The sequence below is a fragment of the Fukomys damarensis genome, unplaced genomic scaffold (assembly GCF_012274545.1).
Source record: "Fukomys damarensis isolate Sample0158 unplaced genomic scaffold, DMR_v1.0_HiC HiC_scaffold_38, whole genome shotgun sequence".
Lineage (NCBI taxonomy): Eukaryota > Metazoa > Chordata > Mammalia > Rodentia > Bathyergidae > Fukomys > Fukomys damarensis.
Window position 1 is genome coordinate 28,420,737 of NW_022900950.1, and position 14,364 is coordinate 28,435,100.

Here is a 14,364-nt window from a genome sequence, read left to right on the forward strand (position 1 = left end):
AGCAGCAGCCCTCCGACGTCTTTTCCGTGGCCTCTTAGGTTTAGCGCCACCGTGTGTCCGGAGTAAGGAACCGCTAGAATTTCCCCTTCTCTGCGACGTGACTCGGAACTGAGCTAGAGCAGTCTTAGAACACCTTCGAATTCTCCCTGAAACAGGGAATTAATTATACACAAAGAACGCAGCAATGTGTGCTCGCGATGCCTTCCGCGACGTGACTCAGTGACCGAGTCTGTGGAATGGTCCAGGAGAAGTGACATGCTGTCGAACTGACCCACCCAGCTATCTCTCTCCATTCAGACTTTAAACAGAGTGTGACTGCAGGTCAGAGGTAGGTTATGCACAAATGCGTGAACTAACTCTCAGTGAATCTTTGCCTATTGCGACTTGTAAAATTACCTGCAACATAAGTTGGGAGAGACAGGATTTTTCCCAGACTCCTCGCAACAATACAGGAATGAAAGGCCCTGGGCTATGACCAGGCACCTACCCTAGGCTCCTAGCGGGGTGAAGGATCAAAGTGGGACCTGCCCCTGGGAGGGGACCCTGCTTGGGGAGGTAGTGACGCTAGGTGGGCTGGGAGGGGCCTAGAAGCGGGTGCTAGGCTGGAGAGCCGGCTCCTCAGCCTGTGCCTCCTGCAGGTGCCTGAGAGAAAGGAAGGGAGGAGGAGGGCCGCTCCCTCGCTTTGAACACCAGAGTGTGACTTGTGCAAAGGAACAGGAGCCCAAGGGAGCCTTTTTATTCCAGGTAAGCTACTGTGACTTGTGTCTAAAATGTGCTTCGTTTGTGTTAGGTAAAAAGAACCGAAAACCAGGACCATACCAGAACCACAACAAGCCTTTGTGATGGGGAGGATCTATTGGCTGTCTCTGAACAAAGGAGGAAAAAGCAACATGGCGGACCAGGGAGCTACTTCTATAGGAGCAGGGTGGGGTTAGCCTGAGCTGGGGTGGAGTCCAGTAAGGTAGTATTAGGGGATTGGAGGAGATGGGGATTTAGCTCAGTGGTTACTCTTTTGGCAGGAGAAGAGGCTGATGAGAAGAAGCCTGTCCTTTGACGGGAAAAGTCATATTTTAACATGGAGGTTGCTATTCCATGTGGCAGCCATCTTTTCTTTTTTTGTTTTGTTTTGGTTTTGGTTTTTTGAGACAGGGTCTCACTATTTAGTTGATCTGGAACTCACTGTGTAACCCAGGCTGGTCTCGAACTCACAGCAATCCTCCTGCTTCAGCCTCCTGAGTGCTGGGATTACAGGCGTGCACCACCACCCCCAGCTTGTGGCAGCCAAGTAGGTACCTGTAGAGTTTTATTTACACCCTGTTGTTTCATCCTAGGTAATGCTCTGCTCATTTTAACTCCGTTGATTTGAGTAGTTCGAGACCTTCTCTAGACGGTCAGGAAGCCAAGGAAAAGAGCCTCACAGTCAGCTTCTAACACCAACCCAGAACAAACTGGTAGGGAGAAAAAAAGAACCATTGCTAATAATGATAAATAACAACTGGAATTGAGTTAGGAATACAACCATCGTGTACCTGTAGAATTTTTTTAAAATAATTACATTATTTTGTTGTGTATTACAGTAAATTGTAATTCATTTCTATTTCAAAATCAACGATTTAAAGCTATTTAAAATTTCTAATTCCATGTTGATTGTCCATCATCTAGGGCTGAGTCATTCCTGGGGCAGGGTTTCCCGGCAGCCACCCTGCCTGGCCTGCAGACCTTGTGCCCTTTGAACAGGCTGCTTGTAGAGAAGTGGCAAAGGTGCCACGTAGAAAAGGAGAAAAACTCAATATATTAGCTCCAAATGCTCATTTGTTGCCCTTAAAAAAAAAAAATTAAACCTAAGAGTTTTTTTTGTTTTGTTTTTTTGTTTGTTGTTTTTTTTAAGCAAGAAGTAGATGTTATGCCAGGTATCTAACTACTTAGAATGTAGTACTGGGTTGATTTGTTGGAGCTTGGAGCATGGCTAGAATTACTATAAATCCTGTGGCCTCAGGGACAGTCTCAGTTTCAAGGACATGGGTTCTGTCTGAAAATAAGTCCCCGTTAGAGTGTGGAAAACAACACTGTACCTTGAACATATTCCGGTCTCGAATCTTTTCTTATTTTAATAGGAGAAAAGAGTTCCCTTGGCTCATGGCTTTAGATGTTCCTGTCTGTGGATGGATGGACCCAGGGCTTTTACACCTATAGCAAGGCAGCACGTCATGGCAGGAGCTCTTGACAGCAGAATCCCTCTGTGCACCTCTTGGGAAGAGAAGAACAAGCTTAAGTCCTTTTGCTTCTCTGTTACTCTCAAGGGTTACTCCAGGGATAAGAGACGAACTCTAGAGCCACATGAGTTTCAGTCATTGTAGGAATTGTGGTATCTACGGATAATCCCCTGTCACCACCTGCTACCCAGGTAGGCCAGGAAATGTATCCACATAAAACATCACTCACGTGGTGATATTTTTTTATGAAAGTCACAATGACCAGATTTACATACTTCTCTAAGAAAGCTTGAGATTATCAGTACCATCCTTTAGAGGTTTCTTATATAAATAAAATATTATCTCATTAGGAGTCGGCCACTAAGTCTAGACTACTAAAACTAAGACTAAAGACAAGATTATAGATTATTGACCAAGGTTACTGATGTTATCCATTTGCCCTTGCTACTGCTGGATCAGTATTAGCTAAGTGGCTATACTTGTAATATTATTGGTTGATATATACATATTTTTTTTCTGGTACCGGGGATTGAACTCAAGACCTTGCACTTGCCAGGCAGGCATGGCACCACTGAGCTAAATCCCCAGCCCAGTTGATTATAATTTGACCCACATTGTGCCCACCCTTTGTAACTTTGCTCTATAAAACTTTCTCAGAGAAGTGGGCTCATTGCCAACTCATTTGGGACCCGTCTTCTCTCGCAGGAGCTATTCCTATGCCCCAGTAAATTTTCCTACTTTTAATCTCTGTTGTTCCTTAGAATTCATTCTTCGACTTCAGGGAACACAAACTCTGTGTATCTAACATCTAGCAGGGTGGGAGTCATATTTATTTCCCCTGTATCATCTTGGAGGTTTCACCAAGATCTTTGTTGTTTTGTTTTGTTGTTGTTGCTGTTGTTGTTTTCTGTAATGGGGATTGAACTCAGGATGTTTCACTTTTTTATTTTTATTATTATTATTATTTTTTTTTTTTTTTGGTACCGGGGATTGAACTCAGGTCCTTGCGCTTGCAAGGCAGGCCACCGAACCGCTGAGCTAAATCCCCGGCCCCTGGAATTTTAGAACTTTTTGATTCAGAGTCATTTATTAGAAATTAAGCCCTAAACAATATAGTTGGAGCATTTTCATTTTCTCTATCTCATTCTCTTTCAAAAGGTTAAAGAGCAGCCATTCAGGTTATTTGATTATTGGTTTAATTTTCTGCTTGGCAGTGCAGTTGGAGTCCATCATAACTCTCGTCTCTAGAAGCATGTTTTGCTAAGGATTAGAAACCCACCTTGGGAAAGCCCTCAACCTTGTCTTTCTGTGCTTGAGATGGTTATGATTTAGGTCTTGTTCCACATTTAAAGTCACTCCTCTGTCCCTTCTCCACTGCCATGCCCCCGAGAAATAACAGTGTTGGGCCAGAGAATTTAGATCAGGGGTGCCACTGCCTGCCTCGAAAGTGCAAGGTCCTGAGTTCAATCCCTGGTACCAAAAAAAAAAAGAGAGAAAAGAAATAACACAAGGTTTGATCCGAGGCAATTCCCTCCCTGTGGCTGCTGGATTTCAGGACCAAGTTTCCAGAATGATGAGTTTCACCTCCCTGGGATCCTTCCAGAGTGAAGCTGACCTTCACTTTATTTTTGGGTCATATTTTAAAAATCTGGTTTAGATTTAACCCTGAAACTTTCAAAGAAAACATGTAAAAATTAAAGTTTTAGTCCAAATGTACCTGCCTTTCAGTCCTCAGGCAGAACTAGAAATCAACTCCTCTTACTTCTCTCTCTCTGCTGGTTTTTATACCACAGGGCACACTGATTTTTATAGCACGGATAATTTCATTGGTAGAACAAAACATTTCTAAGGAAGCTTATGAATTTAACAACAATTTTAAACACAAACAGGTATTAAAGAACAGGCACAGGGCCGGGGATTTAGCTCAGTGGTGGCACCGCCTGCCTCACAAGCAAAAGGGCCCAACTTTGATCCCCAGTACAAAAAACAAACAAATAACAACAACAAACAGGCACAACCCCAGTTGTGCAGAGGACTGCCTCTCTCATGATTTCTCTCAAGAACATCTTGCTAGGCTGGTCACTATTCTCAGAGATATCATAACTGAGGCTCTGAACAAGGAAGGCCTATGCTAAGTATGTTCCAAGGGCCATGGGATCACAAAGAAGGGGGCCCAGGTGTATGGTAAGGGTAGCTAACCCAGGTCTGGCCACTTCCTTGCACCTCCAGTTCACCACCGATGTTGATGGACAGGGTTAAATCTAGGGAATGCCTTAGATTGGGGGAGAGACAAAGATGCCTTCTTTCCCCTTGTTTCTTTTCAAAATGAGCAAGAGACATAGATAGACATCTGTAGCAGGACAGAATGGAGCCTTGGCAAGTCTTTTCCCCCCACTGCTTGGAATACATACTTACCTTTAAAGAATGCCACCTGGTCTCTTTCTGTACCCAAACCTGGCCTGCACACCCTCTTTCCACCCCAAAATAGTTAAAATGACCTTTAATAGTCTGTCCTTTTAAAGGGAACTAGTCACATGTGACTATTAAGACTATCAAGAAAGCGCTTAATAGCTGTGGCTATTGAACATCTATGGCTCTCAGACCAGCAATGAGAAGCCTGTATATTTTAGTCAGATAAACCATCAATGTAGGGCCTGTCTTAAAACTGTCTTTGCTTTCATGGGTGTAAGAGGTCTTTACTATTCCTTCTGATTCTTAGTACAAGAGATCTCTGTTAATTGATCTATAAAAAGTCCTGACTAGTTTATTTACAGTCACAAACTTAAAAACTATAAAAGGGTTATTATAATTCAACTTGGCCAAATACATCTGAATGCATTCTGGTCTGTTAACAATTATGTGTGTGTGTGTGTGTGTGTGTGTGTGTGTGTGTGTGTGTGTGTGTGTCGGTCTGTCTGTTCATTTTGTGACTGTGCAACATCCACAACTCTTTTGTTTGAGCTCAACCATTTTTCTTCTTACTGCCTTTTTGGATTTTTAAAATATTTATGTCTACAACTTTATTGCCTTATAGATTAGTGTCATTAGAATTAAGGACATGCTTCCACCTAGTTTGCCAGCTGATCAAAGTGATGTCAAGACAGGCTTTAAAAATGCAATGCATATTGTTGTCTGTGTACAATAACTTGAGAGTTACATTTATTTCCCTTGTATCACTTAGAGCATTAAGTGACACCAGAACTCCCTTCCCACCAGAAATATGCATGCAAGGTATTTCTTAGATAGTACAAATGATGAAAATATTAAATAAATTGGAATAAACAGGATGACAGATGTAGCACTGGAGATAAAATTTAAAAAATTAAAATTAAAAGGGCAAATATTTAACAATTTAAACTTGGAAAGATTGTACGTTGCATGGAACCAAGGTTAAGAGAAACTTCCCCACTTGCACCTTTTTTGGATCATTGGGATAATTGGAGGAAGGAATACAGTGAAGCCATTGAGTAATTCCACGCCACACTAATTCCAAATGACAGGGAGGCAAGGGCTGGAAGGCTCCGCCATCAGGAGCTGCTGAACAGCAGGAAGCCTGTGAATGTCGTGTCATCATCTTCATCTGCAAACAAACCATTGAACCGCTCTCCTCCTATCACCTGCATCCACACCTCATCCCCAAGCTTCAGCTGCAGGACAATCCCACCAGAGGCCTGGTCCTCGGAGCTCATGTAACTATCCTTAGTGTGCAGTATTTTTACACCATTTTTGACCAAAGCGACTTGCACATTCCTGGAGAAGACAGTGACGTGGTAGGTGAAGTAATAGACACCAGCAATGTGGCACATGAACTTCCCTGTAGCAACATTGTAGTGGTTGAATTCATTGTACAAGATCTTGTCAAATTTAATGGGTGCATCTGAAGGGGGAAATTTGCTCAGCACAGTCAGCCCTACAGTGAAAGCACTTTTTGGCAAAACCGGACTTTCACCAAGTTTGCCTTTTTCTCCTCGATCCCCTTTCCAGCCTCTCATTCCTCGAATTCCAGGCTCACCCTGGGGTCCCATGGGTCCTGCTTCTCCCTTGGGACCTGGCTTGCCAATCAGGCCTATGGGGCCAGTCAAGCCAGTGGGACCCAAAGGTCCAGTGCTGCCTGTTAGACCTCGAGGACCTGTGGGACCCACGTCACCTTTCTCCCCCTTCTGCCCCTGAGGGCCGGCCTCTCCTTGGAGCCCTTTCTCTCCTGTGGGACCAACAGATCCCTTTGGCCCGTGCTTCCCTGGGGGTCCTCTGGAGCCAGGATCACCTTTGATGCCTTTAGCTTCAACTTTTCCATCTGCCCCTAAGTAGAAGAAGAAAATAGATGGTTTGTGAATTAATCCCTCATAAACAACTTTGTTTTTTCTGTTACTGAGCATTTATTTGAGTGAAGTAGTATACAGGTATGACATCTGCTCAGGTTTTGAAAATTCATTTACTCCCCAGTTACCCGCATCACACACACACACACACACACACACACACACACACACACTCTGTCTCCCGAGTGAGTGTTGGGCTCACAAGAGAGAGTCCAGATCTTTATCATCAAAGTTTACCATCTGACCAGGCCTTCCCATGAGAAACACTCTTCGAAGTGGGAAGGGCTCTAATGGCAAGCTGACACAGGCCACTGAGTGAACAGGCACTCAGCCCTAGAGCTGTGACAGCCCCTCAAGAGCTCCTTGCTGGAGTGAACACAGAATGAGCGCACAGCTTGGTGTTTATCTCTGTCTCTGGACCAGCCGCAGCCTGCCCATCCCACTGGTGTGTTGCCCTTTCCACATTCTGGGCGAACAGCTGGCATTTCCGTTTATTCTGCTTAGGTGGGAGGGTGGTGCTTGTGGGTGTAGACCATGCCAGGATTTCATTCCATCCCACTTCTATCCTGTCATGTAGTGGACGTCAGGCCAGCAACCTGTTGGCACTGCCTCTGTCCCATTGCCTATAGAACTGGAACAGTAATGCTATCTGGTTCATAGGACTGTGACATTGAGTAAGCAATTCAAGGAAGCCTTAGAATAATGCAGATTGTTGGCCAGCAGACTGTGACTCAGGGTCCTAAGCCATCCTGGTGCCTGTTTTTGTATGGGCCATTATGTTTTGTGTCTAGATGTTCCCCCAAAGCCTCATGTGGTCATAGGTTATTTTGGAGGTAGCTGAATCTAGAGTGTGTGATTGATTCATAGTGGGGCTAGGCCCAAAGGCACTAGGATTAAGGGAGTGAGGAGCAGAAAGACACTGTTATAATCCCTTGCTGCTTTGCTACCTTATGCATGCTCTGTTGTTTCCTCTCTGCGATGTCTGTTTGCCATCCCTGCCTTGGAGCCAGCTGATTATGGACTGAAACCTCCATGAACTATAAGCCAAATAAACCCCTTCACCTCTAACTCTGGGTGTTGGATATTTTGTCTCAACAATGAGAAAAGAGTAACTAATGTGGGCTGCCAGCTAAGAATAGTTTGCTTGTTTCTACAGTCAAAAGTAATAATGCATGGCATGTGAAAAATATATGGAGTTACGATTCCAGTCTACACAGCCTCCCTGGGGCACAGGTACATTTTTCCATGAAGCATATATGACTGCTTTTCAATACCTCAGCGGAGTTGGGCAGCGGTGATGGTGAGTGCACAGCCTGTAAAGCTGAAGATATTCACTACTGGGGCCTTTGCTGACCCCTGCATCCATCACGAGCTAGCTCCAGAGGCGAGAGCTGAGTAGTCTCTAACATCAGGCCACCCGCAGAGGTTTGCCAAGGACCCATCCTAGCACCAACTGCTTCATAACCCCTGTGAACTCCTCCGTAGGTCACCATCAGAACATGGGGAACAGTGAGCCAGCTCCTGACCTCGTTCTCCTTTCTCGCCACTCATTCCATCCTTTCCCGGGCCACCGGGACGACCTGGTTCTCCTAGGGAAAAGAAGAAAACAGACAAGAGTTGAGATTCCAGCTTCCATGTTCCTGTCCACGGTGTTGCTTGTTAGAGAGGCCGGGGTGACTCAGCATGGTGGGCGTGCCTGGCCCCACACCAGTGTGGCTGGAGAGAAGCAGGTGGGAGCCAGTGTGCAAGAAGACTGAGTTACTAAACAACTTCCAACCACAGGACAGGAGTGACAAGGATGCTCACCCAGTGCTAATGCCTGGCCTCCTGTACCTGAGCCCTCCAGCCACGATCCCATCCAGGCTTAGGTCGTGGTGAAGCAGGAATTTGTGAGGACCTTTGGACAGAGCACTCTAACACAGAGATAGGAGCAGGGAGGCTTTATTACCCCGGGGCTCAGCAAGGGATTTGTATCTCCTTGAGAGCCCTGAAGAGCAGTTTACTCCCATTTTTTATTTCTGAATTTCTATGGGAAGGGGGAACAGCAGCTGCGGTTGCTGGGGAAACAACCATAAGCAAGCAGAGTAGCAATGAAGGAGAGAAGTTGGGCAGGGCTTTCCAAAATCATCTTGCTCTGATGAGTTTGCATCACAGCTGTGGTCATAGTTACACTAGATCTTCCACAACAGAGGGAGTTTTAGTTTCCTCTCTCACTGGGAGGCCTCCAGGTAAGAATCATCCCCTCAGCCACCTCCTACCATCCTCTCTCACACCTCACTGCATGGCCCTAGAAGCAGATATCTCCCTTCCCTCACTTCTTTCTGGCTTCCCGGCGGCTTCATTCTCAGTTTTTCTAGAGTCCTGGCTTCCTGACTTTGATGGCCACACAGCGCCGAATAGCAAATCATGAACATGGACCCTAAACAGTGTACATTTATGTATCTGAATTATGACAGGCACTGTGCTAAGCATGTTTATCATACAATATACACACAAACATTTAAAAAGGGTATGATAAAGATGGAATGAATTTTTAGTGCAAGCAATATGATTGAACATCCTTATAAGAAATATTTTTAGCTGGATGTAGAGGCACACACTGGTGGGCCCAGCACTTAGGAGGCTGAGGCAGGAGGATCGCCATAGGTTCGAGGCCAGACTAGGCTACATAGTGAGTCCAAGGCCAGCCTGAGCTACATAGTGAGACCCTGTCTCACCACCTTCCAAAAGAAATGTTACAGTTAACACATATGAAGTATATGGAAAATATATGTAAAACATATTTAAGGGAGAGTTAGATAAATGTGGCATTTGATATGAATGTTTTATCTTATTTTTCCTTATTTACCTATTTAGCAATCATCTATCTCCTCTGTGTGCATAAAATATTTTATAAAAATTTTTAAAAGTTAGAGGCCAGGGGTTTAGCTCAGTGGCCCCACACCTGCCTCAAGAGTGCAAGGTCCTGCATTCCACCTCTGATACCAAAGGAAAAAAAAAAAAGAAAAGAAACGAAATTAAAAAGTTAAATCCCCATATATTTAGAAATAAAATGTACAAACACTATTGTAGTCCCAGTAGGTGGGTAGACTTGATTTCATAAGGCTGAGGTTTTGCTATTAACTGGAGCTGGCGAGGAGGCGGGCTCATGGCAACTGTGCTGGGAACAGTGTGGGCTTCCTGGATCTGAGACCCCCAGGGCAGAGGTGCAGGCTGCAGGCTGGAGGGGATCAAAAGTCCCCCTGGCACCCTCGGCTTCATCCAGCCCGCCACCAAGTGCCATAAGCTGAAACGTTGTAAATACCTATTTATAGTATCTCTTAAAATGTCAGCAGAGTTTTAATGAATTTTTTCCTGCACCCAGGTTGATAGATTACTCTGAACATGTTTTACGTATGTAAGACTAGGGTCAAGACCAGGGCTTGGGATTAATGTCCCATTTAGAAACTGGGTCTATCAGTCATTGCTATGTAAACCAAAAGTCTCCTTCCAGCCTCCAGATCCCTGAACACTGGAGCAGAATCCTGCTGACAGACGCCTGGGTAGCAGCTGGATGGCTTCAGGCTGTCATCCATCTTCATCTCTGTTCCCTTGCATCACACGGCCTTTCACCTGTACTGGTGTGCTCTTTTCCAAATTCAATACCCCCTGCCATATCTGGAGATTCAGTTTTCAAAGATTCTGTTACAGTTAACTGTGGTCCTGAACCATTAAATGGAAATTCCCCAAATAAGCAATGTGTTAATTGTTGTTGTTGCTGGGCTGGCCTTGAACTCCTGGGCTCAAGCAAGACTCCAACCTCAACCTGCAGAGTAGTCGGGACAGTAGACCTGTGCCACTGTGCCCAGGACAAGATGCACGCCTGTCTGAGAACTGTGATGAAACTTCGTGCACCCTACTCAGTGTGGCTCAGGACGCAACTTGTCCCGAGTGTCTCTTTGTGGCCATCTCAGTTACTAGATCGATGAGCAGAGCATCCCATGCTTATAGTCAAGTAACTCAAGGTGTAAGATTAGTGAGACTGCCAATTTTATTGTAGTGCTGAATTATAATTGTTCTATTTTTTATTCATTGTTGTTCATCTCTTTCTGTTCTAAAGTGTAGGTTCAACCTTTTCTAGGTATGTATGTATGGGAAAAATCATAATTACAGGACTTCATACTATCTTTTGGGGCTCCCACGGTGGGTCTTAAAACACAACCGCATGGAGCATGTTGGCCATCAGATGTCTTTATTGGCCTCATGTTGCTGAAAACCCATCACACCTGTTGCTGATGCAGGAAGATTGATAACATCCTCTACCACTGAAGATGCCCCATGGTATCAAAGACAATGGCTAACGGGTGTCCCTGGTAGATGAGACCCCTGAGAGTAGTGCCCTTTCAGCTGGCCCTCCACTCCACCCAGCACCTCGCACAGAAACTGCATGAAGCAGGACTCCGTGACTGGCTTCAAGGGGCATGGCTGGATGCAGGAGTGGGCAAGTGGAAAAGCACACAGGTGGTGAAATGAGTGGGTGGAATGGAAGGGGCAAGGTGATAGGAGAAGGCAGCCAGTGGCTGCCAAGTGCCAGGTACCTGCATCCCCTTTGTCCCCCTTTGCTCCATCGCGTCCATCTCTTCCGGGCAGACCGTTGTGACCAGGAGTCCCAGGAATGCCCGAGTGCCCTTGCCTGCATGTGTCTTGGGAGTTCACAACCCCTGTGCAGACTCCCAGGGCAAGCAGCAGCCACCAGATCCTCATGGTCAGATGTCCAAGTCTCAACTGAAAAATGGAGAGAGAAAGCCAGAAGAGAAACCCTGGCTGCTGGGGCTGTGGACAGCTCTGCCCTTGCAGTGAGGAAGGGCCACAGCTAGGTAGGCTGGGACAGTGCTGTCAGGGCAGATGCAGGCAGGAACTGGCAGCAGAGTGCTCTGATTACCAAGGAGGGGGCTTGTCCTTGGAGGTGACATGTGGTTACGACCACTCTTAATGGGCCACAACAAACGGGGAAGCCAATTTTGAGGTCAGGATATTCTTATTGATGACCTCACTTTGGGCAAACCACTTTGAACAAAATTTAGTTTATAGTCTTTACATTCCTTGTGTGGAGTTGGTACCTATTTATAACATACCCTATTCCTTTGTTTTCATCCCTTTTCACTTTTCTTGCCCTCTCCAGCTCCATCTCATCTCCTTCCTCTGAGAATAAGCTATCTCCCTATTTCCTATTATCTACTTTTATTTTGCTCTTTATTTATACTGTGGGCGTCTCATATAACAGAAACCATGTGATATTTAAGCTTGTGTGCCTGATTTACTTCACTTAACATCACAATCTCAAGGTGCATCCATTTTCCTACAGATGACTCATTTTTATCTTTCTTTATGGTGGAGTAATGCTCTGTTGTGTGGAAGCTAATTTTTTGAGCAGAGAAGATATAAAAGACTAAGGTAAAGACAAATGTGATCACAATGTACATGAAAAAGAACCTTATAAACAATAAAGCAAGCAAAGAATTACCATCTGATCCAACAATTCTATTACTGGGAATAGACCTGACAAGAATTGAAAGCAGAGACTTAAACCTAAGTGCTCAAATTCACAGCAGCATTGCTCTGAATGGCCAAGAGGCAAAAGCAGCCGAGGTTTGGGTTAAACTTTCCTTGAGACGTGGGAGAGGGAATAGCAAGATGCCCCCCAGCCCTGGCTGTTCACTAGCGGGCCAGTGCCAACCAGTGTAACTACAGCTGAAGTCTGATTGAACAAAATACTTTTGGGTGCAGCCTGCAAGTTATGAGAAACTGATGAACTTTCCCTGATCCCTTCTTCTTTGTGTGAGTGTAATAAAAGTGAGGAGCACTGTCTGTGCAGGGCTTTTTTGTCCACTAGAGGCAAAAAGCCCCCTGGCCCTTCTCTTCCAAATTATCTTTGTGTCTTTCTTCTTTAAGCTTTACTGCCCCTCAGGTCAAGATAAACTGACAGGCTACATGCTCTACACAGTTCCATCAGCAGGTGGCGAATGGACAAGCAGAAGGTGCTGTACACACAATGGACTATGATGCAGATTTAAGAAGAAAGGAAATCCTGACGCATGCGGCAGATGGATGCACCTTAAGGACATTAGCCAGTGAAACAAGCCAGTTCCAAGAAGACAGAGCTGGGTAATTCCTTTTCAAGTGTGTGAGCTACCTACAGCAGTCAAACACAGGAAGTAGGAAGGCAGCTGTAGGGCTGAGGGCGGTGGGGAACCGGAAGCTCATTGTTTAGTAGGCACAGAGTTTCAGTCTGGGAAGATGGATGAGCGCTGGAGATAGAGGGTGGTGTGGATGTACCATACTGTGAATGTCCTTCCTGTACTGTCACTGAACTGTGAGCTTAAAATGGTTAAGATGGCAGATTTTATGTTACATGTATTTTTACCACAAAAAGTTAAATTGAAAACATAATAAAGCATGTAAAGCAGTCCTACTGTGATTACATGTATTCTCTGGATGAAGGTGTTGTGTTATGGGAGGTCACTACGAAGAAGGGCGTACACATGCTCACACACACACACACGCACACAGTCACACGGTTAGAAGTACATTTTCAAGTCCTTTCCTCTGTAAACACTGTCCTCTCTCAGGTGTTTTGATTTGTTTTCCAACCTTACCAGGCACTAAGCAGCACAACCTCAGACAGGAACTGAGAAGAAGAGAGAATTAGGCACAGTATTTCTATGAAGGAAACATGAGGATCAGGTCCAAGCTTCCAGGAAGGGTCACAGAGCACGGCTCCTGTCACAGGAGGGCTTTATATTTTATTACATAATTATAGGATTAAAACTCTGGCTTCCCACCTGGTTGTACTTCCCACATTATTTTGTTTGAAGTACCCATTTTGTTTGTTTGTTTGTTTGTTTTGCTAGCGGGGATCCAACTTGGATCCCTGTGCTTGTGAGGCAGGCGCTGGAACCACTGAGCTAAATCCCCAGCTCCCAGTACCCATTTTGAAACTTGGACCAGCAGGTTGACACAAGTATTTATCAAATGCAATGAGCATATCATGGTAGATATTTTCAGGTTTGAAAAAATAAAGCAAAATGGACACACAGCCCAGCCCCTCATGTGTGCTGACAGCAATGGGATTCTGCGTAACACTTTAAGAAGGTAAAAAGTAAATGACATCCATAGCTGTGACTCAGTAATCCCATCTCTATAATTCTTCAAAATAACCCAAGATTTGTGTGCCAAATAAAGATACCTACAGACACACTACATAATGTGTAGCAACAGGAGAGTGATTTGGGAAGTAGAATTGTATGTAACCACTGAAAGAAGTATGAACGTCAGGTGAAATGTGTAAAAGATACCTATTGCATGAATTTTAAAAGCAGACTAAATGTCATGCACATTATGGATGTACTTACCATGTATGGATACACAGATAACTGGCAAAAATTAGAGGTAAACATATACAAATGAATGCAGTATCTTTGGAATGATGGACTACGGGAAGGTTTTTGTGTTAAAAATTGAACTATACACATTTCTATATATTCTTCATTTTTTTAAAAGCAAAACAAAAACTAAGCTCTACATCTAAAGGGTTATGTTGCTATCTTGTGGAAGCCTTGGAGTATCACAAATTCAGAGTATTTTGAGAAAAGGAAATGCAGATGTTTCCTTTAGAAGTCATAAACTTACCCATTTCAGGAAATTCAGTTACATTTTCTTATAGCCAAATCCATAAATACTTTACATTTAACTCAGAAGTGACTGGTAGCAATGAAATCTAAGTTTCCCAGCCAAACTTTGGGGCTGTGTAGTTTTCCTTTCCCTTTTTTTTTTTTTTTTTTTTTTTTTTTTTT

General features: G+C 44.4%; 1 protein-coding gene and 1 long non-coding RNA gene across 2 annotated transcripts in view; one reads left to right on the forward strand and one right to left on the reverse strand.

Moving 5' to 3' along the window:
- The first annotated feature begins 2 nt into the window (after nt 1-2).
- LOC104850494 lies at nt 3-12,955 on the forward strand. The gene is made up of 3 exons (XR_776982.3): nt 3-328; nt 639-744; nt 12,464-12,955. It is a non-coding gene; the product is annotated as an uncharacterized LOC104850494 (long non-coding RNA).
- Nucleotides 5,211-14,364, reverse strand: part of LOC104850495 (complement C1q and tumor necrosis factor-related protein 9) — an 11,527-nt gene continuing 2,373 nt past the window's right edge. The window contains exons 2-4 of the mRNA XM_010607468.2: nt 11,110-11,296; nt 8,059-8,121; nt 5,211-6,513 (exon numbers count right to left, since the gene is read on the reverse strand). Coding sequence (XP_010605770.1) covers nt 5,741-6,513; nt 8,059-8,121; nt 11,110-11,275 — 1,002 coding nt within the window. The 5' untranslated portion in view covers nt 11,276-11,296 and the 3' untranslated portion in view covers nt 5,211-5,740. The remainder of the gene's footprint in view (nt 6,514-8,058; nt 8,122-11,109; nt 11,297-14,364) is intronic.